General features: G+C 45.3%; 1 protein-coding gene across 7 annotated transcripts in view; it reads left to right on the top strand.

Annotated features, from left to right (window-relative positions):
* The window catches only part of dmd (dystrophin), a 94669-nt gene that overhangs the window by 18481 nt on the left and 49383 nt on the right, over window positions 1-26805 (top strand). For 4 of the 7 annotated variants that reach the window (XM_024263140.2, XM_024263145.2, XM_024263142.2 and 1 more), the window contains exons 6-34: window positions 887-988; window positions 1111-1181; window positions 1351-1466; window positions 1740-1933; window positions 2691-2819; window positions 5368-5463; window positions 5532-5630; window positions 6711-6892; window positions 10110-10260; window positions 10331-10450; window positions 11723-11824; window positions 12001-12105; window positions 12177-12356; window positions 12587-12744; window positions 14722-14845; window positions 15196-15274; window positions 15839-15951; window positions 16203-16331; window positions 16418-16426; window positions 19203-19395; window positions 19662-19807; window positions 20251-20351; window positions 21466-21577; window positions 21650-21763; window positions 21842-21997; window positions 22064-22234; window positions 23766-23948; window positions 24202-24336; window positions 24871-25020. In XM_024263140.2, coding sequence (XP_024118908.1) covers window positions 887-988; window positions 1111-1181; window positions 1351-1466; window positions 1740-1933; window positions 2691-2819; window positions 5368-5463; window positions 5532-5630; window positions 6711-6892; window positions 10110-10260; window positions 10331-10450; window positions 11723-11824; window positions 12001-12105; window positions 12177-12356; window positions 12587-12744; window positions 14722-14845; window positions 15196-15274; window positions 15839-15951; window positions 16203-16331; window positions 16418-16426; window positions 19203-19395; window positions 19662-19807; window positions 20251-20351; window positions 21466-21577; window positions 21650-21763; window positions 21842-21997; window positions 22064-22234; window positions 23766-23948; window positions 24202-24336; window positions 24871-25020 — 3720 coding nt within the window. The remainder of the gene's footprint in view (window positions 1-886; window positions 989-1110; window positions 1182-1350; window positions 1467-1739; window positions 1934-2690; window positions 2820-5367; window positions 5464-5531; window positions 5631-6710; window positions 6893-10109; window positions 10261-10330; window positions 10451-11722; window positions 11825-12000; window positions 12106-12176; window positions 12357-12586; window positions 12745-14721; window positions 14846-15195; window positions 15275-15838; window positions 15952-16202; window positions 16332-16417; window positions 16427-19202; window positions 19396-19661; window positions 19808-20250; window positions 20352-21465; window positions 21578-21649; window positions 21764-21841; window positions 21998-22063; window positions 22235-23765; window positions 23949-24201; window positions 24337-24870; window positions 25021-26805) is intronic. The other 3 variants (XM_024263141.2, XM_024263143.2, XM_024263146.2) reach the window with 2 other exon arrangements.

Consider the following 26805-nt stretch of genomic DNA (forward strand, 5'->3'; position numbering starts at 1 on the left):
TATAATACATTTGCTGGATTTATATCAGAAAACGACAGAGAACAACCGAGCCCGCTCCACAGCAGCCCTGCTGCTCCCGCTATGATCACTCGCGTCCTGCCCAGATCCCAGGTAAAGATCTGAGCGGTGGAAATGTCCAAATCACCTGTCGTCACTTTGTGATTATACTAAGCTGCACGGTGTCACAATGTACCGCTAACAGAGTTTACAGTCTCATTCATTTAACAGCAGCTAGCGGTTAGCCGCTAAGCTAGCGCCAGCTTTCACTCAGAACTTACTTGATGTTGCTGCTCCTACAGTCAGATGAAGTTGGTTGATGTTGAATCTATGTGAGTAATCCTTTAATCCACATGTTCTGTGAACTGCAAACCGTTTGTTGTTGACGATCTATAAACTTTTATGCTAGAAGTAAAAACACCGGCAAACAGGAACTCGTGCTTTTAAAGGGGAGGCGGGACTATGTTTTTCTGCAATTTGATTGGTTGGGCTGTCACATCAATCAAACGTGGCTCTAATTTGATTGGATGTTGGGCCGACACCGCAGACGGATGTAAATAAGACAGATAGAGAGAGCGCAGTGCGCGCGGCTTTCTCTCTTTATACTTTATACTTTATAATCCGTGGATTTGGGGGGAAAATGGCAAGTCTTTCCGAGTCAGAGGGCTAAAGTCCGAGTCAAGTCACAAGTTATGTATATCAAAGTCCAAGTCAAGTCACGAGTCAGAGGTAGGAAAGTCCAAGTCGAGTCTAAAGTCGTCAAATTCATGACTCGAGTCTGACTCGAGTCCAAGTCATGTGACTCGAGTCCCCACCTCTGACATGAGCCATGCTACGGTTTCACCCAAACCATCAGCTGTCAAAGCACACTGTGCATTGATGTGTCCAGGTGAAGGATGTGATGAAGGACGTGATGGCAGGCCTACAGCAGACCAACAGTGAGAAGATTCTGCTGAGCTGGGTCCGACAGAGCACCCGGCAGTACCCTCAGGTGAGGTCTTGGTCCAGGTTCATGACAGTAATTGATCTTAAAGAAAAGGGAATTTGTCATTGAGTCAATGATGCACAGCCTCAGTGTTTGAAGCTTCTTCATGGTATTGCTTCTGTCTTCAGGTCAATGTGGTGAACTTTTCCAGCAGTTGGAATGATGGGTTAGCGTTCAGCGCCCTGATCCACAGCCACAGGTACTCCCTGGTCTCGTTCAGTCGACACACAAACATTCTACAGACTTAAACTGGATTCTAAACAAACCACAGAAGATGTGGTTAAATTAAGTCTTTAGAACATATTACCTCCTCCCTGAGAGGAGTCTCAGTTAAATACACCAAGTGTTCCTCTTGTTCCTCTGGACAGACCAGAGCTGATCGACTGGAGCTCGGTGGAGGCGGAGTCTGCTGTGGAAAGGTTGGAGAATGCCTTCAGTAAAGCTGAGCAGCACCTGGGGATCGAGAGGCTGCTGGACCCAGAAGGTACTGTCGGGTCCATTAGTCAGAACCAACAGTCTCTGTTGGCTTCAACTATGAACTCAGAATAAGATACTATAGACATCTGATGAACAGAGAGAGGGGGAGGGTCGGATGGATTCATGGACAGACTGACAGATGGACAAACTTCAGGAATGATGAACGAATGATGATAGGATAGCTGACTGATGGACAACCAATCGACTGATAGAGTGTTGCAGAGGTACAACCCTCCCGTGACTATCACAATCCTGAGAGTCATGTGTTTGTATGTTGCAGACGTGGCGGTGCCGAGCCCTGACAAGAAGAGCATCATCATGTACGTGACCTCCCTCTTCCGAGTGTTTCCTCAGAGCGTCTCCATGGAGGCCATTCAGGAGGTGGAGAAACTGTCTCCAGCGTCCACCGGCGCCGGCCGAGTGGAGATGGAGGAGCATTACCAAGTCCAGACCCAGCAGCGCTTCTCCCAGCAGGTACGAACCCACATCACCACCCTCTACAAGCTCCTGCAGTTCAACCACCAGAGATCCAAACTTCTGCTGGACCTTCACATTGAACCACCAGAACTCTGGGTCACGGTTAGCATTCGAGTCGCACATTTAAGTCTGAACATCTATATGAAAAGAATGTCCACACAGTTCTATATCTGAAAATATATCTCTATTAATCCAATCTACTACGGTAAAATCTATAGAGAGGATAGAGAACATCAAAAAGATGTAAGAAGCTGATCTCTGGCAGCAGATCAGAAATGATCAGATCCTCAGAGGATCAGCAGATGCTGCAGAGGTTGGAAGTTGGTCCAGGAGCATGCTGGGAAATGGATAAAATGGAATATGTGGATGGAAAGGATAAAGCTGGCATCAGAACGTTATTGTTCCCTGGAGAGAACCGAGTGAAGGTTCATTTTAGGGCATCAGCAGTCAGAGCTGAAGTACTGAGGAGCATCAGCTGAATCTATGAGAGAGGTGGAGATGGAAACCTTCAGAGACTTTGTCAGGTTTGGAGCAACAGACGAGTGTGAAGAGTTCAGGAATTATCAGAGAAATGATCCCCAGACCCCATCAACACATAGAAACGTTTCAAAAATCAGGTTTTGTTGACCTGAAGCGATAAAAGTGATCCAGAGACTCCTGCCGTCCCTCCAGGACTCCCCTGTCCTCCTGTGATCTCCTGCCCTGTCGCCCTAACTCCTGCTGTGTGCTTCACCCTCTTGTGTTTCCCTCTCAGATCACGGTGAGTGTGGCTCAGGGCCGGGTCCGGAGCCCCTCGTCTCAGCCTCGCTATAAAAGCCACGCCTACACCCAGGCTGCGTATGTCACGTCGCCCGAGCAAAAGAGGAGGCGGTTTGCTGACCAGGTCCGTCTGCGCTGTGCTGGCCTCCTGTTGATGTCAATGACATCATGTCGCTAACATGTTCTCAAGGTTTCTCCATGTCTGTTGTGAGCAGTGCTGCAGTTCTTTGAGGATTTCTGGGCTTTCTGCAGATAACAGGACTAACAAAAATACCACACCGACATTCACCAACTTCAGCAAATGTTAAACACAGAACACACCAGAATGTTCTTAGACCAGCATCTACTAAAAACCTGCTAACATGTGACTAACAGCAGACAGGGATTCAGTCCAGCAGAAACCAAAACGTCGTTCAAGATTCTTTTATACCGTTTTAGGAGAAGAGTGGAACGATAGAACAGGATCTTTGAAGATGGACGTTAAACTCATGGAGCGTGTTTAAGGTGGAGGTGATTTACACCTGGATCTTAATTATGTGAGGCATAACAGTTGTCTCAAAGAAGGAGGGAACAGTGGGTGCAGAAGGAAGGATGGAACAAACCAAAGACGGGACATGGGGGTGGCAGGACAGCTGAGGTTTGAAAGTTCAGCAGAATGCGGAAAGTGGAGAAAGAGTTTAGAGTCCAGAGGAGATTCGGGAGCAGAGAGAATTATGGGAACATCTGGTGAAGTTGATCAACCTTTCAGCTGACAAACATCAATAATGTATCCCGTGTGGTAAAGGTGAGATGGAATGCAGTATTTAACAGAACCCAGAGGATCCTGGTGTTAGGACCAATGAGAACTCAGCAGGACCTGGATTGGCTTGTGTTGGGAGTCCTGGTCCATGTGGTAAATGACGTATACTTGGATAGGTTTTCTACCTTCTTTGAAGGCCCAAAGCGCTTTACAGTCACACAAACATTGACACGCTGATGGTGGCTCTGCTGCTGAACACTAGCATCAGCCTTCCACCAGAGGCAGTGTGGGGTTCAGTGTCTTGCCCAAGGACACTTTGACACATTGTGGGAGTTGAACCCACAATCTTCTGATCAGGAGTCAACCGCCCTTCCACTGCACCACGGGCACCCTACAGACCAGAAGGAAATATACATTTAGTCATTTGATCTGATCAGAGCTGGATATCAGAACTGGATGACATGACTATGCAAAACTGTAAAATGAAGTACCTCAGAAGGGGTGGGATTATATAAATTCACTTCTTCCTACTCCTGTTCAATCAATCAGTCAAACTCTACTCACTTCAGTTAGTGATTACAACATTTAAAGAATCAAATGTGACATAAGTGTGCTTTGTGTTTGTTTGTTTTCTATTGTCTAATCAATGCATTTCATTATTTCTGTACTGAATTTGAAAAATCTGTGGGTTTTGTCCTGTGTTGTCCACAATCTATGCTTGAAATCAATCAATAAATCAATCAAATGTCTGAGATGGTCTGAGAAACAAAGTGTGTGACTCTGACATCTCTTAGACGATCCAACCTCCTATGAAGCTAGTGTGAAAGAAACAGTGTGGAAGGATGGATGGATGATGGACGGATAATGGATGGAAAGATGGATGGATGCGGCGGATGGACGGATAATAGATGGATGGACGGACAGACAGACTGATGGATGGATGATGGACGGATAATGGATGGACAGATGGATGGATGGATGGATGGATGGATGGATGGATGGATGGATAGATGGATGGATGGATGGACAGATGGATGGATGGATGGATGGATGAACAGATGGATGGATGGATGGATGGATGGATGGATGGATGGATGGATGGATGAATGGATGGATAGATGGATGGATGGATGGACAGATGGATGGATGGATGGATGGTTGGGTCGCATTCAGCCTCTGATCTGCAGGACAGTACCAGTCCTCCTTAATTCAGGTTCAGGAACATCAAACGGTTTTCACATTTTACTGTTCAGTAAAACCAGAAGCAGAAGTTCCTCCTCTGGTGTAACTTTTATCAAACGTTTTTTGTTTTTGTAGTTCTACACGTGTCCTCGTCTCCTCAGTCTCTAGTTCTACACGTGTTCTAGTCTCCTCAGTCTCTAGTTCTACACGTGTTCTCGTCTCCTCAGTCTCTAGTTCTACACGTGTTCTCGTCTCCTCAGTCTCTAGTTCTACACATCTTCTCGTCTCCTCAGTCTCTAGTTCTTCGCGTGTTCTAGTCTCCTCAGTCTCTAGTTCTACACGTGTTCTCGTCTCCTCAGTCTCTAGTTCTACACGTGTCCTTGTCTCCTCAGTCTCTAGTTCTACATGTGTCCTCGTCTCCTCAGTCTCTCGTTCTACACGTGTTCTCGTCTCCTCAGTCTCTGGTTCTACACGTGTTCTCGTCTCCTCAGTCTCTAGTTCTACACGTGTTCTCGTCTCCTCAGTCTTTAGTTCTACACATGTCCTCGTCTCCTCAGTCTCTAGTTCTACACGTGTCCTCGTCTCCTCAGTCTCTAGTTCTACACGTGTCCTCGTCTCCTCAGTCTCTCGTTCTTGACTTGTCCTCGTCTCCTCAGTCTCTCGGTTTTAACGTGTCCTCGTCTCCTCACCTTTTGTCCAGAACCTTTTTTCTCTCTTCTTGTGAGTCTAACATTCATCTGTGAATTTACAGTTTCTGAGTCCCAGTCAAGAGGATCTCCAGCGAGGTCTCAGTCCTCTTCCTCCAGGATCCACCAGTTTGGAGAGCTACCAGGCGTCCCTGGAGGAGGTGCTGTCGACATTCTAGACTGACATATCAAACATTTCTGTGTTTGAGTGTCTCTGTTCCTCTGAAAGGTCTTAACGTGGCTGCTGTCTGCTGAGGACGGTCTGCAGGCGCAGCCCCCCATCTCCAACCATGTGGAGGAGGTCAAGGAGCAGTTTCACATGCATGAGGTAGGACCTGCAGCTCTCACTGTGTCCTCTGAGTTTTTGTTAAAATACACCACATAAATGTAGAGTTTAATGGTCCACCTTAAAAACATGAAGCTGGTCTGTAAATTTTCCTTGAGGAAAAACGAGAAGAAACCTTTAGTAACCTTTGTTACTTTGGTCCTAGTTCTCCTGATCGTACAGATGGGCCCAGGAGAAGTCTGGAAAAGTACCAATTTAAGCATGGGAACATGACTTGACCTCGTGATGTAGGGTGTTACTGAGAGTAACCTTGGTTACTTTGGTCCCAGTTCTGTGGATCGTCCAGATGGTCTCTGGAGAAGGATTTGAGACTCTGATGATTTAGTGTGTTACTGATATTAATCTTTGGTCCCAGTTCTCTGGAGGTTTTTCACTAGGTCCCCCTATGTGGTTCTGATATCGTTGGTCACCATGAAATCTTTCATGGAGCTCCAGATCAAGTGAGATTATTAGAGATCTTGTATGTCTTCCATTTCCTAATAATTTCTTCCCATAAAGCTGCTAACTTATTGCAGATCCAGTTTTTCCACTCTGGTACGGGTCTACAGTCTTGTTCCTGGTGTCCTTCTAGAGCTCCTTGGTGTTGGTGGAGATATTTGATGCTGTGGACAGGTGTCTTTTATACAGTTAACCAGTTCAAACAGGTGTCATTGGTTATAAGTGAAGTACAGAGGACGAGGTTGGAGGCCCAGAATTCTGGCTTGTTATTTGGAGACCAAATACTAATTTTACCAAAGGATTTATGGTTTTATCGGTACGGGATTTCCTGGATTCTTATGTGTATGTAATTGTTTGTTTGAACATGACATAAATCTCTCATCAGAAAGGTTTCTGGTTGTCTTCAAATCCATGATTTTAATCTGTTTGATACCAAGATCCAATCATAACAGATTTACCAGATCTTGGTAAATGTACCCCTGGCATGACTCAGTCAGTACTACAAGTACCACTGTACTGGGTCGGGTTGGGGGGTTCATTCTGGGGTTAAAAAGTTCTCCTTTGGTAAAGTGGGCGTGGTTGTAACTGAATACCAGTGTAATGATGGTGACTATCTTCATCCAGGGCTTCATGGTGGAGCTGACCACACACCAGGGCAGCGTGGGCCGGGTTCTGCGGGCCGGAGCCGCCCTGCTGAGGGAGGGGCACCTGAGCGAGGAGGAGGAGTCTGAGGTCCGGGAGCAGATGAACCTGCTGAACTCTCGCTGGGAGCACCTGAGGGTGGCCAGCATGGAGAGGCAGAGCAGGTAGGAGTAAGAGGCCCCGCCTCCGGGTAACCCTTAGACAGGCTAATCAGACCAGGAACAATGGGATTTTGGTTTGATTGTTTGTGAAACGCGTAAATGTGATGGAGCAATTTTTTTAATGTTCTTTTGTGCAGAAGTTCTGAAGATCTTATAGTTTATGAAGACATTAATACGTTTCATAATAGGTTCATGCCTGAGTCTGTTTCCTGAAGGAAGTTGAGTTCTGGGTCAATAAAACATGAAATCAGGGACTAAAGTGTCTCTGGACTGTAAGGGTCTCAGTCTTCAGCTCCATTCTGGATTTGATGGAAGGTACCGACCTTCTAGATCAGGGGTAACCAATTCAAATCTCAATGGGTCCAGTTATAAAAACAGCCTTTATACAAAGGTCCACTCTGTGTATTTTGGGTTCATTTCAGTAATAGTTACTTTTATTTTCACATTAAGACACTTTTACAACAGCAAACAGGGACAGCTTCAGGTGTTATAGCAAACTGAAATATTTTTTTAATAATAATGTTTTTGTCCTAAAATAATTCAAACAAAGCTTCAAGCTTTTACCTTCATGGTGTCACGGTTTTAGGGTCACGGTTGAGATCATTTTTTGGATCAGTGAAAAGTAAAAAAAATAAATAAATAAATAAAAGCTAAATACATCCTTTGGAAAAGCTTCAAATCATATATTCAATAAGCATATAAAGTACTTCACACACACAATATTTATATATGCAACATCAAAACATTTGGTCATTGAGGCCTATTTATTAAGACTAAACATCTTTAAACTTTGAACAGAAACTAAATATCAAAACGTGTAGTTTCTGATTATACTTACATGTCCTGAGACCAAATCTACAAAAACTGAAAGAAAAGAATGTTTCAAAACAGTGTTGAAAATACCAAATCTATCTGGAGTACCATGCACTTGTGTGCTGAACCGTTCTGATCCGTACGGACCACGGATTATCCGTAATCCGTTACACCTATAGTTTTGACAGAAACTCGTAATAACCCGGACACTCAGTTAAATTTTCCATGTATTCAAAATCAGCAGAGAATCAAGTTAAAGTTTTTTTTTTTTTTAATGGTTGCGTTTCACTCCTCCCATAACCTGCTCTGACCTGCATCATGGAGTGCATAAATGAGGACAAGTGTCATAACCACTGTTTTAGTTTTTGTGCTGTCCTATTTGCTCCAGTTCTAGTCTACACACGTCTGCCCGCTGATTTCTTTAGTTCATTATTTTTTCTTACCGAGCCCAATTTTTGTTCCCTTAACCAGGGATACCAGCTCACCGGTCCGTAAAGAAAAGTCAGTTGGTCCGGATGTGGACTGCGGTCCGGTATTTGCTGATACCTGTTCTAGAGTCTTCTCCAGTCCTCCTGGTGGACTGAGCTGTCGTGAAGGTCCTGGTTTGATCACTGATGGCTGTCTCACCTGCCTGGACACTGACGGTTCATTCATTCTAGAGAGAATAGGAATAGGCTGTCCATCAAGCTTATTTTGGCAGGTGACCTTTGACCTCATCCATCACCATCCATCAAACACATTTGACAGGTTACAGACCTGTCAAATGTCACATTTTAGGTGAATTTTATGTAAAATCTTATATAGAATTTATATAAAAGCATCTGTCAAATGAGTTTGATGGATGATGTAGGGTCAAAGGTCATCTGTCAAATGAGTTTGATGGATGATGTAGGGTCAAAGTTTACCTTTAAAAGGAGTTTGATGGATGGTTTAGGGTCAAAGGTCACCTGTCAAAATGAGTTTGAGGGATGGTGTAGGGTCAAAGGTCACCTGTCAAATGAGTTTGATGGATGGTGTAGGGTCAAGGTTTACCTTTAAAAGGAGTTTGATAGATGGTGTAGGGTCAAAGGTCATCTGTCAAAATGAGTTTGAGGGATGGTGTAGGGTCAAAGGTCACCTGTCAAATTAGTTTGATGGATGGTTTAGGGTCAAAGGTCATCTGTCAAATGAGTTTGATGGATGGTGTAGGGTCAAAGGTCACCTGTCAAAATGAGTTTGAGGGATGGTGTAGGGTCAAAGGTCATCTGTCAAGAGGGATGGTGTAGGGTCAAAGGTCATCTGTCAAGAGGGATGGTGTAGGGTCAAAGGTCATCTGTCAAATGAGTTTGATGGATGGTTTAGGGTCAAAGGTCATCTGTCAAATGAGTTTGATGGATGGTGTAGGGTCAAAGGTCATCTGTCAAATGAGTTTGATGGATGGTGTAGGGTCAAAGGTCATCTGTCAAATGACTTTGATGGATGGTTTAGAATCAAAGGTCATCTGTCAAATAAGTTAATGGATGGTGTAGGGTCAAAGGTCACCTGTCAAATGAGTTTGATGGATGGTGTAGGTTTAAAGGTCATCTGTCAAATGAGTTTGATGGATGGTGTAGGGTCAAAGGTCACCTGTCAAAATGAGTTTGAGGGATTGTGTAGGGTCAAAGGTCATCTGTCAAGAGTGATGGTGTAGGGTCAAAGGTCATCTGTCAAATTAGTTTGATGGATGGTGTAGGGTCAAAGGTCATCTGTCAAATGAGTTTGATGGATGGTGTAGGGTCAAAGGTCATCTGTCAAATGAGTGATGGATGGTGTAGGGTCAAAGGTCATCTGTCAAATAAGTTAATGGATGGTGTAGGGTCAAAGGTCACCTGTCAAATGAGTTTGATGGATGGTTTAGGGTCAAAGGTCGCGTATCAAATTAGTTTGATGGATGGTGTAGGGGGCTGCACGGTGGCGCAGTGGTTAGCGCTCTTGCCTCACAGCGAGAAGGCCCCGGTTCGACTCCCGGCTGGGACCTTTCTGTGTGGAGTTTGCATGTTCTCCCCGTGCATGCGTGGGTTTTCGCCGGGGACTCCGGCTTCCTCCGGCTTCCTCCCACCGTCCAAAAACATGCTTCATAGGTTCATTGGTGACTCTAAATTGCCCCTAGGTGTGAATGTGAGAGTGAATGGGTGTGTGATTGAGGCCCTGCGATAGACTGGCGACCTGTCCAGGGTGTACCCCGCCTTCGCCCTTCAGTAGCCGGGATAGGCTCCGGCACCCCCGCGACCCCGAAAGGGAAGAAGCGGCCAAGAAGATGGATGGATGGATGGATGGAGTAGGGTCAAAGGTCACCTGTCTAATGAGTTTGATGGATGGTTTAGGGTCAAAGGTCACCTGTCAAATGAGTTTGATGAGCAGTATGTTGCCATTCTCTCTGGTCCATCAGACTCCACGAGGTTCTGATGGACCTCCAGCACCAGCAGCTGCAGCAGCTCACAGACTGGCTGGACAACACGGAGGCCCGCATCAAGAGGATCGGTTCCCAGCCTCTGGGTCCAGACCTGGAGGACGTCAAGCACCAGGTGGAGGAGCACAAGGTGGGAGTATGTTCGGTGCAGAGGTCCGGTGGGGAGCTGCAGTCCTGATGACCTGAGTGTGTTTGTGCAGCTGCTGCAAGAGGACCTGGAGCTGGAACAGGTCCGAGTCAACTCTCTGACACACATGGTGGTGGTGGTGGAGGAGAGCAGTGGAGACAGCACCACCGCCGCCCTGGAGAGCAGACTCCAGGTAACACCGGCCGCCACGCCTCCAGAGTCTGAATCTGAGGAAGTGAGAACAGTCTGGATAACCTTTATTCAACCAGAGAGGACTCACTCTGATCAGAATATGATCAAACGTCATTTATAAAGAACTTTTCACCCATTTTAAACACGATGTCTCAGTCTAAACTATGGTCTGGGTGAATACTGGATTCTGATTGGCTGCAGGGTGTTCATTAAGAAATGACAGAGCTCCTTCATTTCTGCTCTGAAACGAGGGTTCGAGTCTGCTAACATGACGGACAGCCTATATACCACTGTTAGTCCTCATTCACCGCTTGCTGTAGTGTTACCATGACAACCCACAACAGTCCACTTCTTCATTTAAATGTAGAAGAACAGGATTAAAGTGGGGACATTTGTTTGTCTGGTCAGTCACCTTCAAGCAGAATCATGTGTTTCCAGGTGTTCAGTATCAGTGAAACAAAGTGATAAAATGAAGGACTGGTTTACTGAGTTCCTCTTTGTAGACGAGAGTCCAGTGGGGATACGTTCACTCACGTTCTAGTGGGAACAAACAACAGTTTTTTGTCTTTTATTTGTCAGGTTTTACTGAGGAATACAAAAGACTCAAAAACACTCAAACGATGTCATGAAACAGAAAAAGAGAACCAGAAACCACCAAATGAAACAAAAAATTCATTTTAGCTCTCACCAACAGCAGATACAGCTCTGGTACAGATTAGTCCACAATCTGGAAACACTGGGACAGGAACTCTTTGAAGTTTCCTCTTGGTACTCATTGTTCCTTGTATTTCCTGACTTTTATGGTACTTTTACTGGTGATTTTATTCTACATGGCTGTCTTATGTTTTTCTATCTTGTATAGTTTTGGTGTTTACATTGGGACTTGAGTCTGTAAATAAACATCTATCTGATTGTGTATTCAGGTTTGTTCTAGATCAGGTCTGCTTAATTTGATCCAGATCGCGTCCTTAATCTTGAGCTTGGTCTGTATTCAGACTGGGATCTACCAGAGATTTGACTAAAGATCTCTTCAGTGATTGGCCAGCAGTTACGGGGGCAGGCCAAAACAATAAGAGAAAGATGGAGGGTCCAAACTGGTCCCTGGTCCTGGACCAGGATCTACTTGCATGAATTCAGACTGAAAGTTTATTCTGGATCATCAGGAGAAACGAGATCTGGTTCACTTTAACCGGACTGATCGTGTCCAGTCTGAATCCACCCTGAAACTGCTTGTGTTCCTGCTGGCACCCGTTGATCTGGTTTCTGTCCGCAGGTTCTCGGTGACCGCTGGGCGTCCATCTGCAGGTGGACTGAAGAACGCTGGATCCTGCTGCAGGAAATCCTGCTGAAGTGGCAGCATTTCACCAATGAGCAGGTTTGTTTAGACCATGACAGGATCCAGGATCTATGATCTATGTGAAGAGTTTGAGCTCTAACAGACATCCACCGGTGGTGGTCTGGTGGTTCTGATCATCAGTCCTGGTGCTGATCAAGTTCTGTGCAAAGCCAGCTGGAAAATTATGGTCTGATGGTGTCTGTCTGTCCAACCAGAGTTTGTTTGACTCCTGGCTGACGCAGAAGGAGGAGCTTCTGGCCTCCATCCGGACCTCCAAAGGGAAGGAGGCAGACCCCAGCGCTTTGCTTCACCGCCTCACTGTAAGTCTCCTCCCCCATTCATCCGGTCGACACTCAGATTCGTTCACAGATCGGTGGCTTTGGTCCATCAGATGCTGAAAGCGGAGCTGGAGGCGAAGCATCCTACCATGGACCGGCTCTGCTCCATGAGCCAGGATCTCCTGTCCAGCGTCAAGAACAAAGACGTGGCCAACAAACTGGAGGCCAGACTGGACACCTTCGCCCAACGCTGGGATGAGCTGGTCCAAGGTCTGGACCTCAACATCTCCCAGGTGAGATCTGTGGTCTGTCTTGTGGTCCCACAGACAATACATGCAAGACATGAGTCCTCCTCACGTGGTTCCCGTCTCCTTGAAGTTCTAGTCAAGGTCGTAGTTTCCTCTGATGCTCTCTGGACTTCCTGTGTCAGAACGGTTCCACCGCGGTTGCTCCTATGTTCACACCAGCAGTTTCCATGGCAACGTGACCTTTTTTTTAAGGACTCCTCTCTCCTTCCGTGCAGTTGTCGTCCTCCAGGAAGTCCGAGCTGACCCACTCGGTCACCGCCACCGTTACCAAGGTCATCACCAGGGAGAAGGTGTCGGCTCTGCGGCAGGCTCGAGAGTCGCCGCCGCCGCAGAAGAAGAGGCAGGTGGTTGTGGACTCGGAGCTGAGGAAGAGGTGTGTGGAGCTCAGAAACAGGAACGGTGATGCAGAAGGACAATGTCTAACTCTGGTTGGTGTTCAGTTTCATGCACCCCTTCCTGCTGTCGTACCTCAGCAGGTAGGTGAGGAGGTTCTGCAGGACCTTGTTCTGGTTAGAAAATTCTGTAGATCCCAGACCTGAAACCTGCAGAAGGAATCCCTTCATTAGTCCTGTAAGCTCTGCTTAGGAGGAGTTCATAAGGCACATCAGAACCAATCAAAGTGTTGGATCATGCTTAAAAAAAGGGTTTAGCCTTCAGTTAACTCCAAAATGGTATTTTTTAAAATTCTTTTATTTCTGAAAACTAAAATTAATTTGAAATTTTCACTTTTTATGCTAATTTAACTCATGGAAGCTAACGCAGCTAATGTGTAAACAAATGTAGCTAACATGCAAGCTATTGTGTAAGATAACACAGCTTATGTTTAAGCCAGCTTTGCTAATGTGTAAGATAGTGTAGCTAACATGTAGGCAAACGTAGCTAACACGTAAAGTAATGTAGCTAGCATGTAAGCTAACATAGCTTATGAGTAAGAAAGCATAGTTAACGTAGATAATGTGTAAACTATCGTAGCTAACGTGTAAGCTATAGTACCTAACATAGCTAACATATAAACTAACATGTAAGCTAATGTTGCTAATATTTAAGCTGATGTAGCTGTCATGTATAATAATGTAGCAAACGTGTAAGCTAATATAGCTAACAATATGTCGGTTAACGTAGTTAATGTGTAAGCCAGTGTCTTCTTCACCTTTGGGCTTATCCCATTTTTTGGGGTCCCCACAGCGTAACAACACCCACTGTTTCGCATCAGTGATTTGGCAGAATTTTTACGCCGGATGCCCTTCCTGACACAACCCTGTACTTGAGGGGCACAGGGACCCAGTTAGGCAGCAGCGTCAAGGGTCTTGTCTAAGGACCCAATCTGGTTGGAGATCAGTGAACCCAGGGCTCCTGTGTGCAAACTCTATACTTAGCACAGTGAGCCATCCAGCCGCTGTGTAAGCCTGTGTAGCTAACGTTTAAGCTAATGTAGCTAACGTTTGAGCTAATGTAGCTAATGTCTAAGCTAATGTAGCTAATGTCTAAGCTTACGTAGATAATGTGTAAACTGACAGAGTGATCATGTAAGCTAATGTGTAAGCTAATGACGCTAACGTGTAAACAAGCTTAGCTAATGTGTAAGATAGCATAGTTAATGTAGCTAACTTGTAAGCTAACCTGTAAGGTAATGTAGTTAACGTGTAAGCTGACACGGCTAATTTGTAAACTAATGTAGCTAACATGTAACCTAATCTGTGAGCTAATGTAGCTAATGTTTAAGTTAAGGCAACTGTCCTTTATAATAAAGTAGCTAACGTGTCATCTAACATACAAACCACATGTAAGATAATGTAGTTAATGTGTAAGCTAGTGTAGTTACCGTGTAAATTAATGTAGCTAACATGTAAGCTAACATAACTCATCTGTAAGAAAGCATTGTTAATGTGGATAACGTGTAAGCTATAGCAGCAAACTTTTAAGCTATAGTAGCTAACATAGCTAACATATAAACTTATGTGTAAGCTAATGTAGCTAATATTTAAGCTAATGTAGCCGCCATGTATAATAATGTGGCAAATGTGAAAGCTAATATAGCTAACGTGTAAGCTGGCGTGGCTAATGTGTAAACTAACATAGTTAATGTGTGTAATGTGTAAGCTAATGTAGCTGTCCTGTATAATAATGTAGCTTACATGTAAGCTAACATTGCTAACAACATGTAAACTAACAAAGTTAATGTGAAAGCTTGTGTAGCTAACATGTAAGCTAATGTGCGAGTTAACGTAGCTTATATGGATTATGTTTGAGTTAACGTAGCTTACATGGCTAATGTGGCTAACCTACTAACTGTAGCTTGGGAATCCCTGATGTTTTCTCCGTGACGGTGTGTGTGTGTTTGCACTGCCAGGTTTGACGTGGACTTCACTGAGGTGCACAGCTACATGACCCGAGGCGAGGCCATCCTGCAGAGTCCAGAGTTCTCCATGTCCCGGAAGGACGGCAGCATCCAGGAGCTGTTTGACAAAGTTCAGGTCAGAGGAGCAGCTGAGAGACCTGAAGAAAACAGCGCCCCCATGAGGATGTCAATGTTTACTCACTCAGAGGAGACTCAAACAAACAGGAAGATCCTCATACATCTGTTATAGTAAACTATAGTGTTACATCAGCTACAGCTACAACAAAAACTCCTCTGTGGTCAGATTCTTTAGAAAGATAAAAATATAGAAGACTGAGACTCATTTATGGAATTAGTTTCATTATTTTTAATAAAATGTTTAAAAAATAATATTTGATGTGACACAAAACAGAGAAATAATCGAAGAACTAACGTTGATCATGAATTCATGTTTTTATGTTGTTGGTTATGCCCCTCCCCCTGCAGGCCATAGAGCGCGAGCGGCCTGAGAAGTACAGGAAGCTGCAGGAGGCCACGCGCACGGCACAGACGCTGGTCGAGCAAGGTAACGTGCACACCCCTCCAGTCACATGCACTCCCCGTCTGTCGCCATGGCGACGGCCGTACCTGTCTCACCGTCTGCTGACGTCTCCATGGAAACACTGTCAGAGGACAATGGAAGGAGACGAGGATGTTGGAGCTGCGCCTCCTTTCCTCCATCTAGCATCACTTTCACTCCTGCTCCTCCTCCATCCTCCTCTAACTCCTGTTCCTCCTCCTGTTCCTCCTCCCTCCTCCCTCTAACTCCTGTTCCTCCTCCATCCTCCTCTAACTCCTGTTCCTCCTCCCTCCTCCCTCTAACTCCTGTTCCTCCTCCCTCCTCCCTCTAACTCCCCTTCCTCCTCCTGTTCCTCCTCCATCCTCCTCTAACTCCTGTTCCTCCTCCATCCTCTCTCTAACTCCTGTTCCTCCTCCCTCCTCCCTCTAACTCCTGTTCCTCTTCCTGTTCCTCCTCCATCCTCCCTCTAACTCCTGTTACTCCTCCATCCTCCCTCTAACTCCTGTTCCTCCTCCTGTTCTTCCTCCCTCCTCCCTCTGACTCCTGTTCCTCCTTTTTACTGACCTCCAGAGGGCAGTCGGGCTGATGACATCGCTCAGGCGGCGGATCAGCTGAACCAGCGCTGGCTCGGGTTCTGTGGGCTGCTGGCAGACAGGCTGGCCTGGCTGGCCTACCAGACCAAGGTATACATGCACGTGCATGTGCACGGTGGTGTTTCGCAGGTATCGACTCAGATGAATAGAACCAGAACCAGAAGATAGTTCTTATAGTGACAGTATCACTACTGTAACATCATCTACAGTCCAAACATGTTAATCAAGTAAAGATCCATGAATATCAGAACCGAGTCTGAAGCCCAAACTCTCAGAACCAGAACCAGAAGATAGTTCTTATGGTATCTCTGAGACCTGGTCTTCGTCCGTGTCCCCTTCAGGTCCTGGCCTTCTACAGCCTGTTCCAGCAGTGTGAGCAGGCGGTGGACAGCAGTGAGAACTGGCTGAAGGTCCAGGCCCCCCCAGCATCAGAACCAGAACCTCTCAGAGTGCAGCTGGACCGCTGTCGGGTTAGTGAAGTTCTGTTTGTGAAGTTGAGTGTTTCCTTCAGTCAAGTGATGAGGATGATGTTTGTGTCTTTTCTGCTTCCTGGCAGCTCTATGCTGTAAGTATGTCTATGGTTACCCCCCCCCACCGTGTTAGTGACGTTTCCATAGAAACGCCTCTCTGAGCAGGAAGATCTCAGAACCACAGATGACTTATAGTGTGTCCTCTGAAGTTCAGATGAGTCCAGTAGGATATTTAGAGGAGTGGTGGGTGTGTTTGTTCTAGTTTGTTTTGTCAGGTTTTGTGTCTGTGGTGTCTGTCTCTCCCTAGTTTGTGTACATGTTTTATTTGCTTTAGAAGAAAGAAGTGATTTAGCTTCTTTATGTCATCTCTATCTTAGTCAGATGCTAAACTTCTGATTTAAATTAAAACAAAAAATAAATTAACATGAAGACATATCAAGCTAACATCTGTTTGAAAGTAAAAATATAAACCAGAAAAGTTCCATTAGCTGCAATAATACTAGTGTAAATACTTTTTGCTGAAAGTAGTCTCTGAATATGCTGAAGCTTTTTACTGAAAATAGTGAATCAATTTTCCATAATTTCTGAATGGATTTGCTGAAAATCCAAAAGCTATTTGCAAAATGTTACATTTGGTAAAAGACTGGAAATTTCATTAAGTAATTATGAAAGACCACGGAAAATGACCTAAATATCATAAACATTTTGTAGTAAAATTGCTAATAATCTCTAATACATCCTAATTTTGCAAAAATATTTAGGTTGTTGCTAAAAGATTAGCTAAACTCCAAAATAGAAAAAAAAAACTCAGTAGGTGCCAAATTAGCCAAACAAAATCTAGCTCGTTGCTCAAATACTAGCTAAACTCTGAAATAGCCTAAAATTCCTCAGTAAACTAAATTAGCCAAAAATGTTAACATGTTGCTTAAATATTAGCTTAACTCTAAATTAGCCTAAAAAATTAGCCAAAAATGTTAGCATGTTGCTTAAATATTAGCTAAGCTCTACATTACCCTAAAAACCCTCAGTAGATAACAAATAAGCCAAAAATGTTAGCATGTTGCTTAAATATTAGCTAAACTCTAAATTAGCCTAGAAACCCTGAGTAGATAACAAATTAGCCAAACAAAATCTAGCTTGTTGCTCAAATACTAGCTAAACTCTGAAATTGCCTAAAATTCCTTAGTAAACGAAATTAGCCAAAAAATGTTAGCATGTTGCTTAAATATTAGCTTAACTCTAAATTAGCCAAAAAATTAGCCAAAAATGTTAGCATGTTGCTTAAATATTAGCTTAACTCTAAATTAGCCTAAAAAATTAGCCAAAAATGTTAGCATGTTGCTTAAATATTAGCTAAGATCTAAATTAGCCTAGAAACCCTGAGTAGATAACAAATAAGCCAAAAATGTTAGCATGTTGCTTAAAGATTAGCTAAACTCTAAATTAGCCTAAAAACACTCAGTAGATAACAAATTAGCCAAACAAAATCTAGCTTGTTGCTTAAATATTAGCTAAACTCTGAAATAGCCTAAAATTCCTCAGTAAACTAAATTAGCCAAAAATGTTAGCATGTTGCTTAAATATTAGCTAAACTCCACATTTTTATGAAATTACTATAAAGATGAAAATTTATCCCATGAATATATTTAAATGTTTGTTAATAATCTACTTAAAATGTTGGATTTTGAAAATGTTCTCATTCATTTCCTATGTGACAAATTTTACTCAATAATTCAAAAACTATGAAGTTTATGAAAGTTCATTAAAATACCAGCAGGAATGTCCTGAACCAACGATTTGATATCAAGATTACTGAAACCACTGGAAGTGTGATGGAGTTTCTACAACAGTGACAGATCCAGCTGATCGACAAAGACTTTGTGAGTCCTGGTCCACTGACAGACCTCCTTCTGGGTCCTGGTCCACTGACAGATCTCCTTCTTGGTCCTGGTTCACTAACAGACCTCCTTCTGGGTCCTGGTCCACTGACAGACCTCCTTCTGGATGGTAGTCCACTAACAGACCTCCTTCTGGGTCCTGGTCCTCTTGCAGATTTCCTTCTGGGTCCTGGTCCACTTACAGTCCTCCTTCTGCATGGTGGTCCACTAACAGACCTCCTTCTGGATGGTGGTCCACTAACAGATCTCCTTGTGAGTCCTGGTTCACTGACAGACCTCCTTCTGGGTCCTGGTCCACTAACAGATCTCCTTTTTGATGGTGGTCCACTAACAGATCTCCTTCTGAGACCTGGTCCACTAACAGACCTCCTTTTGGGTCCTGGTCCATTAACAGACCTCCTTGTGAGTCCTGGTCCACTAACAGATCTCCTTCTGAGACCTGGTCCACTAACAGACCTCCTTTTGGGTCCTGGTCCACTAACAGATCTCCTTTTGAGTCCTGGTCCACTTACAGACCTCCTTCTGAGTCCTGGTCCACTTACAGTCCTCCTTCTTGATGGTGGTCCATTAACAGATCTCCTTCTGAGTCCTGGTCCACTAACAGACCTCCATCTGGGTCCTGGTCCACTTACAGACCTCCTTTTGTGTCCTCGTCCACTAACAGACCTCCTTTTGGGTCCTGGTCCACTAACAGATCTCCTTCTGGGTCCTGGTCCACTAACAGACCACCGTCTGGGTCCTGGTCCACTGACAGACCTCCTTCTAGGTCCTGGTCCACTAACAGACCACCGCCTGGGTCCTGGTCCACTAACAGACCTCCTTTTGGGTCCTGGTCCACTGACAGACCTCCTTCTAGGTCCTGGTCCACTAGCAGATATCCTTCTAGGTCCTGGTCCACTAAAGCTTCGTTCACACTGAGCAATCCGGACCAGACCAGTCCACTAACAGACCCCCCTGCTGTCCTTTCCCACAGGAGGAGATCTCTCGCCTGTCCTCACTGCAGCTGCAGGTGGAGCTCCTGGAGCAACGTTTGAAGGAGCTGAAGGAGGAGAAGGAGGGAGAGGAGGACTCCTCCACCTTCCTGGATGCTGACATCCACGCCTTCAAGGAGCACTACCTTAAGGTCCTGGAGGACCTGCGGGCCCGAGAGAGGCAGCTGCAGCTGGGTGAGGCACCGCACGTTCTTCTCCAGAATCTCTGGTTCCAGACCTCATGGAAGACGGTGGAGTCAGAACCTGAAACAGATCCATCCCAGCATCGATGGAGTGAGGTTCTGCTCCTCAAGGAAATCTGTTTAAGGGACATGTCCACCTCTGTGTTTGGAGACATCTACAGACCTTGTTCCTCTTCTGAGTTCTTCAGGTTTCTGAAGGTGTCGGTCCAGTCCAGTCGTCCCAGTTCAGTGACTGTCCGTCCTTGTGTTCTTCTGCAGTTCTGGAGAGTCTCCCTCCTGCTCGCTACAAGGACACCATCTCCACTCTGTTGGCATGGATACAGCAGTGCGAGGCCAAGATGGCCGTCCCCTCCACAGCAGTGACCGACTACCCCGTCATGGAGCAGAGGCTGGCGGATGTTCAGGTAAGCCCCGCCTCCTCTCCAGTTTAGTGGTAGAGGTTCCTGCAGCTGATTGGCTGATGTTGGTCCTACATCTTCTGATGATCAGCTGATCCGATCTGATCACAGATTGGATTATTGATGGAATCTGCAGTTCATCACCTCCACCATCCTTCTATAATATTCCCTCATGTTCTGATGGACATAGAGCAGGGGTATTCAAATCCAGGCCTCGAGGGCCGGTGTCCTACATGTTTTCCAACCAACCTTCCATTGAAGCTCCTTATTGGCTAAACATACCTGATCCTGGAAATTAGCAGCCAATAAGGAGCTTCAATGGAAGGTTGGTTGGAAAACATGTAGGACACCGGCCCTCGAGGCCTGGATTTGAATACCCCTGACATAGAGTGATTCTGTAGAACATGCAGTTCCTGCTTTTACCTGAAGGTGGCGGTGTTTCTCCTCAGGCGCTCCAGGTGGCTCTGGCTGAACACCAGGAGGAGGTGGACTACCTGACCTCCACGGTTGAACAAGTTTTCCAGAAAGCTCCTCCAGACATTTGTCAGAAGTAAGTGAGGAGGACGTCCGTTCTGTTTCCTAGCTTCTACTGAACTCTACTTTGTTTGTGATGTGGCTCATGTACTGTCAGACGGGATTGGTTCCTGAGGTTGGGGGCGGAGTCTACTTTAAGGCCATACTAGGACTGGTTCAGAGCTTTATTAAGTAAACAGAACCACAGGAACCATTTCAAACCACATGCTGGAAACATTGATGTTACCAAATCAAATTCTGCAGCAGATAAAAGTAACAGAAAGGAAAAATAAAGAACATTCAATGAAAAACTTTATCAGCTCAGAAGTTAACAGGGAAATATGAAGAAACATGTTTATTTCTTCAGATGTTTCCACGGAAATATCTGACTCCATCTAATCTGTATCCTCTGTATCCACCTCACTTATATCATCCTTAATCCATCCATCATCCATCCTCCATCATCCATCATCCATACATCAATCATCCATCCATCCATCCATCCATCAATCATCCATCCATCCATCCATCATCCATCCATCCATCAATCATCCATCCATCATCCATCCATCCATCATCCATCCTCCATCATTCATCATCCATCCATCAATCATCCATCCATCCATCCATCAATCATCCATCCATCCATCCATCAATCATCCATCCATCCATCCATCATCCATCCATCCATCCATCCATCCATCAATCATCCATCCATCCATCCATCAATCATCCATTCATCATTCATCCATCCATCCATCATGGATGGTTTGATTTGTTTTTTGTTGGATGTTGTTCCTTCAATCTTCTAGACTCAGCTACAGCACACTAGAGCTCTCGGTTACGCCCTCTTGTGGTTGCATATTATTGATGTTCTGCAGATCTATGCAGAGTTTTTGGACACATTTTGGACAGAGGTGTAGAGGAGGACCAGAGAGGAGAAAGGAGGACAAGACCTTGACATAAAAACATTTCCATGAGGTTTAAATGGAAGGAAACTCTGATTGGATAGACAAATGGAGGACATGATCCAGTTACCAGATTATTACTGCCAGGGTGATGGTATCTGGTCTTTGTTCTGCTTCTGTTTCTCTCCTGTCTTATCTCCTTCATTTCTCTCTCTTCCTTGTGTTCCGGAATCCCGCCTTCAGGTATCGAGCAGAGATGGACGCCGTTTTAGCTCGCTGGCGGCGCCTGGGCTCCACCCTCACCAGCAACGCAGAGCGAATCCAGGAGCTCATGGCCAAGCTGATGCAGTTCCAGGTGAGACCCCGTCCAAAGCGGGACCTCCACAGGGATCAGTTCTGAGGTCCTGAAGTGCGTCTATGCTTCCAGAACGACGTGAAGTCCTTGAAGAAGTGGATGGCGGACGTGGACGTGTTTCTGAACGAGGAGTGGCCCGCCCTGGGAGACTCTGAGGCTCTGGAGAAGCAGCTGGAGCAGTGCACGGTGGGGACGATGACCAGCATGTCGGTCAGTCGCTGATGGCTCCGCCTCTAACCTCCATCCTGACCTCTGACCCAACAGGCTCTGGTCAACGACATCCACACCATCCAGCCAAGCCTCAACGGCATCAACGAAGTGGGGCTCTACCTCAAGAAGGAGGCGGAGCCTCCGTTTGCCATCCACATCCAGAAGGAGCTGGACGACCTCAACGGCCAGTGGGAGATTGTCTGCAAACAGGTGAGGAGCGTCAGGTGCACCGACACCGGCAGGAAAACACTCCCATGATTCCTCTGCTCCGTCCAGGCCTACGCCAAGAAGTCGGCTCTGAAAGGGGGGCTGGACAAGACCATGGCCCTGAGGAAGGAGATGCAGGAGATGCAGGAGTGGATCAACCAGGCTGAGGAGGACTACCTGGAGAGAGACTTCACCTACAAGACTCCTGAGGAGCTCAGCAAAGCTGTGGAGGAGCTGAAGGTGAAGACAGAGACTGTCTTATAAAAACAGACCAACATGTGAACAAAAACACTCAACCAAACATTTACTGAGACTAAAGTCTTTTAAAAACCAAACCAGAGCACAGCTGACCCAGGTTTCCCTCTGTGAGTTTGATTCTCTGGAGGTTCTTTCAGGAGGTTGCTCTCTGCTGCCTCCTTGTGGCTGCAGAGGAGCAGGACAAGTTTCCTGTCTCCCTCCTTCCCGGACAGATGATAAATCCATCAGGGTTCTAAAAAGTCATGAATGATTCAACAATCAGGGTCGTGGTCAGCAGTAGGACCCTGTGCGATGTTTCCTGGTCTCGTCTGTTTCATTCTACAGCAGGAGTGTCAAACTCAATCGGACAGTTGGCCCAAAATCCAAAACACACCTGAGGTCGTGGGACAAACAGAATAAACATTTAGTGAACACTCTGAAACTACATCTTTAAAACTTTAAAACTGAAACTTTTTAACCTAATTATAAATAATAAAAAGACAGGAATATTATTCAGAATAAATCAACTTAAACCTTAAATAACTTTAATATTTTAATCTCCATAAAAATATATTTTGTTAAAATTAAACAAGTTAGAAATGAGCTCAAGATAACATCGAGTCATTATTGACAATAAAATAAAACAATCTGGAGTGCCGCATAGAATTAACCGGAGGGCCGGATCCGGCCCCCGGGCCGTGACTTTGGCACACGTGTTCTACAGCATCCGCTAGATCACCTTTAAGGTGGTCCCCGGGCTTCTTAAGAGTGTACAACATCACTGGAAGTGGTTGTTCTGTGGAGGTCAGAGTGGACACCAGCTGAGTCTTCAGTGTTAGATGACAGACGGGATCAGTTCACGAGTCTTCTCAGGTGTGACTCTGAGCTAGTTTGACTCTGTGAAACAGCCTGTGCTTCACTTTGCACTCTGGGTAGAGGACAGGACAATCAAAGACTAACCGACTCCTGCTGGACTACGGTGTCATACACCAATGATATCTCTGGGCTACGATCCAGAGTTCTGGACCGTACACGGACGCTGCACCCTGGACCTCCCCTTAGGTATTTGCCAGGTTCTACCGGGTCATGGGGATGGCCAGAGGGTCTGAAGCAGCACCATGCATCCTCAACCTGTAGAGGGTCTTGACTTTGTGAGTCATCCGGTGCTTTAGGCTCCACCCCTAATGTTCAGTAAGAAGGAAGTAAAACAAAAATAAATGAAGTTTTATGAGTTCTGGATGACGGCCTTTAATCTCTGGTGTTTTTATGAGATGAGGAAATAGGACTCTGTCTCTAGAGTCACCTGATTACATAGACTCTATACATAGACATGACATGTGACTCTTAGACCTGTGCAGGTACTAGAGGGTTCAGTTCAGTAGTGATGAAGTAGTCAGGGCAGACCTATGAAGGTTTCAGAGGGTTGGGTCTCTTGAAGGTTCAGTCTTAACCTTAAGATGAAAACATGCTTCATCTCTTTTCAGCTTCTATTTGATGCAGATCTATGTTCTCTCTCTCTCTTTCTGTACACCAGAGGGCCCAGGAAGAAGTCCACTCCAAAGAACTGAAGGTCAAGCTTCTGACTGACAGCGTCAACAGCTTCATTGGAAAGGCACCCCCCACATCCCATGATGCTTTGCGCTCAGAGCTGGAGGTTCTCACAGCCAACTACCAGCGCCTGTGCAGCCGGCTGGATGGGAAATGTAAAACCCTGGAGGTGCAGTTTGATATTTGTCCTTCTTTAACACTGAAGGTCCAGAAACTTGAAGAAATGCTTCCTAATTTTCCTCCTAACTTCCTTCCAAACTTCTTTCCTATAACTTCTTCACTTCATCCCTTACTTCCTATCTTCTTTCCTTCTTCATGGCTGAGTAAACTGACTCTAGAACGTAGAATAAGGTCTGTAAATGTCCCACATTGTGTTTAGGATTCACTGCAAAGACTTGATGTGTCTCTGTGGACGTCTTCAGGAGGTGTGGGCGTGCTGGTGTGAGCTGCTGGCGTACCTGGAGCAGGAAAACCTCTTCCTGGATCAGCTGGAGCAGAAGCTGGACGAGACAGAAAACCTCCATGAAGGAACTGAAGAGCTGCAGGAGGCGCTGGAAGTGAGTAAACTGAGGAGTGATCAGAACATCGTCACAGACACCAGATGCACAAACCAGTCCAGATTAGCTTTGTCTTCAGGAACTGCACAGTTGTTCTCTGACTGGATTTTGGTGAAAGCAGAGGAAAGAAGTAAAGAAGAACCTGTAGGGAACCAGGGATCCATCATTGTTCTCCTTATGTGTCAAACATGTCTTAGAACCAGAAGAATATCCGACTGCATTCCTGTTACTTCAAACCAAGCAGAGACAAAGACCGGTCCAGTCCATGATAGGACTGAAAGTCGGGTCTATACAGGATTACGTCATTAAGAGGACCTTTGTTTCTAGAAAAAGCTGTCTCCACTCGTCTGTAGCCCATCGTGAAGTTGAGTACGGAGCTCAGGTTCCTCACTGGAGAACGAGGAATGGTAAACAGTAAAAAGATGAACAGAACTGATAGTTTTACTCTACAATAACCACGACTCGCTTCAGATAATGTCTCACTGTCCGTTTGATCTACTGACGCTGCTTCTCTGTCCTCGTCCTGATCTCTAGAGTCTGGAGGTTCTCCTGCAGCACCCAGAGGACAACCGGAACCAAATCCGAGAGCTGGCCCAGACCTTGATGGATGGAGGGGTTCTGGATGAACTGATCCAGCAGAAACTGGACGCCTTCAATTCTCGATGGGATGAGCTGATGGCGAGGGTGAATAACCATTTGTGTGGACTGATTGATTCATGTGTTGTGGAAGTCTTTGTCCATGAAAAACATCCATGTTCTAACAGCTGCAGATTTCAATCCAACCACAAGGGGGCACAATCCAGTGCTTTCATGTACTGGTCTCATCTGACTGGCAGAGCTGCAGTGTTTCAGAGTATGTTTCCTGAGAGCATCAGAAGAAGTTTTCTTAGAGAGAAGAAACGTTCAATCATCAGAGTCTGACTGGGGGGTTCTGCTGCTGGTTCAGTAGATCGGGTCTTGGTTCAGAAAACTAGTAACCCTTAGGAGAAGACTAAGAGTGTTGATGTTTGAAGAGTCTGGGATGTATCTGGCTGTGTGAATTGTGTAGGTGTAGGTGTGTGTACAGGTTAATGTTTCAACAGTGCTGTGACTCACTGCAAAGATGATAAGAAGCTCAGACTCAGAAGAACGAACCCTGAGCCTGAGGATCTAGACTGGTTCAGGCTTTTAGCGTCCAGCAGACTCAAGACTAAGACCAAGTTCTGGCTTTGAGGAACATCTGGAACATCTGACTTTATTTGTGTATTCAATCATTCCTTGGTTTATGAATTTGTTGTGAACTCAACTGTGTTTACACCGGATTCAGGGAGTTCTCCAGGATTTTCTTTAGCTCCACCACAGACTCCAGTGACTCCAGACTCTGACCCACCACCTTACCTGCCTTCCTGGTAAGGCGGTTTAGTCTTTTCATGTCCTTTCCAGTAGCACTGCCCCCCCAGCACACCACTGCATATAAAAGAGCACTGGAAACAACAGCCTGCCAGAAAATAAAAAGCAGCTTGGGACACACATTAAAAGAAGCAAGTCTCCTTAGAAAGTACATCCTGCTCTGGGTTTTTTTGTAGATGGCGTCAACATTTGGTGACCAGCTCAGTTTATTGTCCAGGAGAACTCCCAGGTATTTCTAGGTGGTGACACCTCCACCTCTGCTCCATCGATGGTGATGGGCTGTAGAGCAGCAGGTGTCCGGCGGAAGTCCAGCACCATTTCTTTGGTTTTAGAAATGTCCGGGTGTAGATTATTCCGCTGACTCCAGTCCACAAATAAAATCCACAATAAAAAGTCATGAAGAATCATCAGATGAAACCCGAAACTGGTTCCGTCCATCTCTGGACTCCTGGCAGACTTCTGTGTGAAGTTCTCCTGTGATGATGTGAAGATGAGACATGGAAAACCATAAAGAATGATGAAAAATCTTGAAAAATGGTAAAGAATCATACAAAAATCATAAAAATTAATTAGAAATCTTGAAGAAATATGAAAAATCCCAATCAGGAAAAATCATGAAGAATCATAAAAAAATTAGGATGTTGTCAGGATGTTGTGAGGATGTTGTCAGGATGTTGTGAGGATGTTGTGAGGATGTTGTGAGGATGTTGTGAGGATGTTCTCAGGATGTTGTGAGGATGTTGTGAGGATGTTGTGAGGATGTTCTCAGGATGTTGTGAGGATGTTGTCAGGATGTTCTCAGGATGTTCTCAGGATGTTCTCAGGATGTTGTGAGGATGTTGTCAGGATGTTGTCAGGATGTTGTCAGGATGTTGTCAGGATGTTGTCAGGATGTTGTGAGGATGTTGTGAGGATGTTGTCAGGATGTTGTGAGGAAGTTGTGAGGATGTTGTGAGGATTATGTCAGAATGTTGTGAGGATGTTGTGAGGATGTTGTGAGGATGTTGTCAGGATGTTGTGAGGATGTTCTCTGGATGTTCTCTGGATGTTCTCAGGATTTTGTGAGGATGTTGTGAGGAT

This window comes from Oryzias melastigma, linkage group LG2 (assembly GCF_002922805.2).
Source record: "Oryzias melastigma strain HK-1 linkage group LG2, ASM292280v2, whole genome shotgun sequence".
In the NCBI taxonomy this organism is placed as follows: Eukaryota; Metazoa; Chordata; class Actinopteri; order Beloniformes; family Adrianichthyidae; genus Oryzias; species Oryzias melastigma.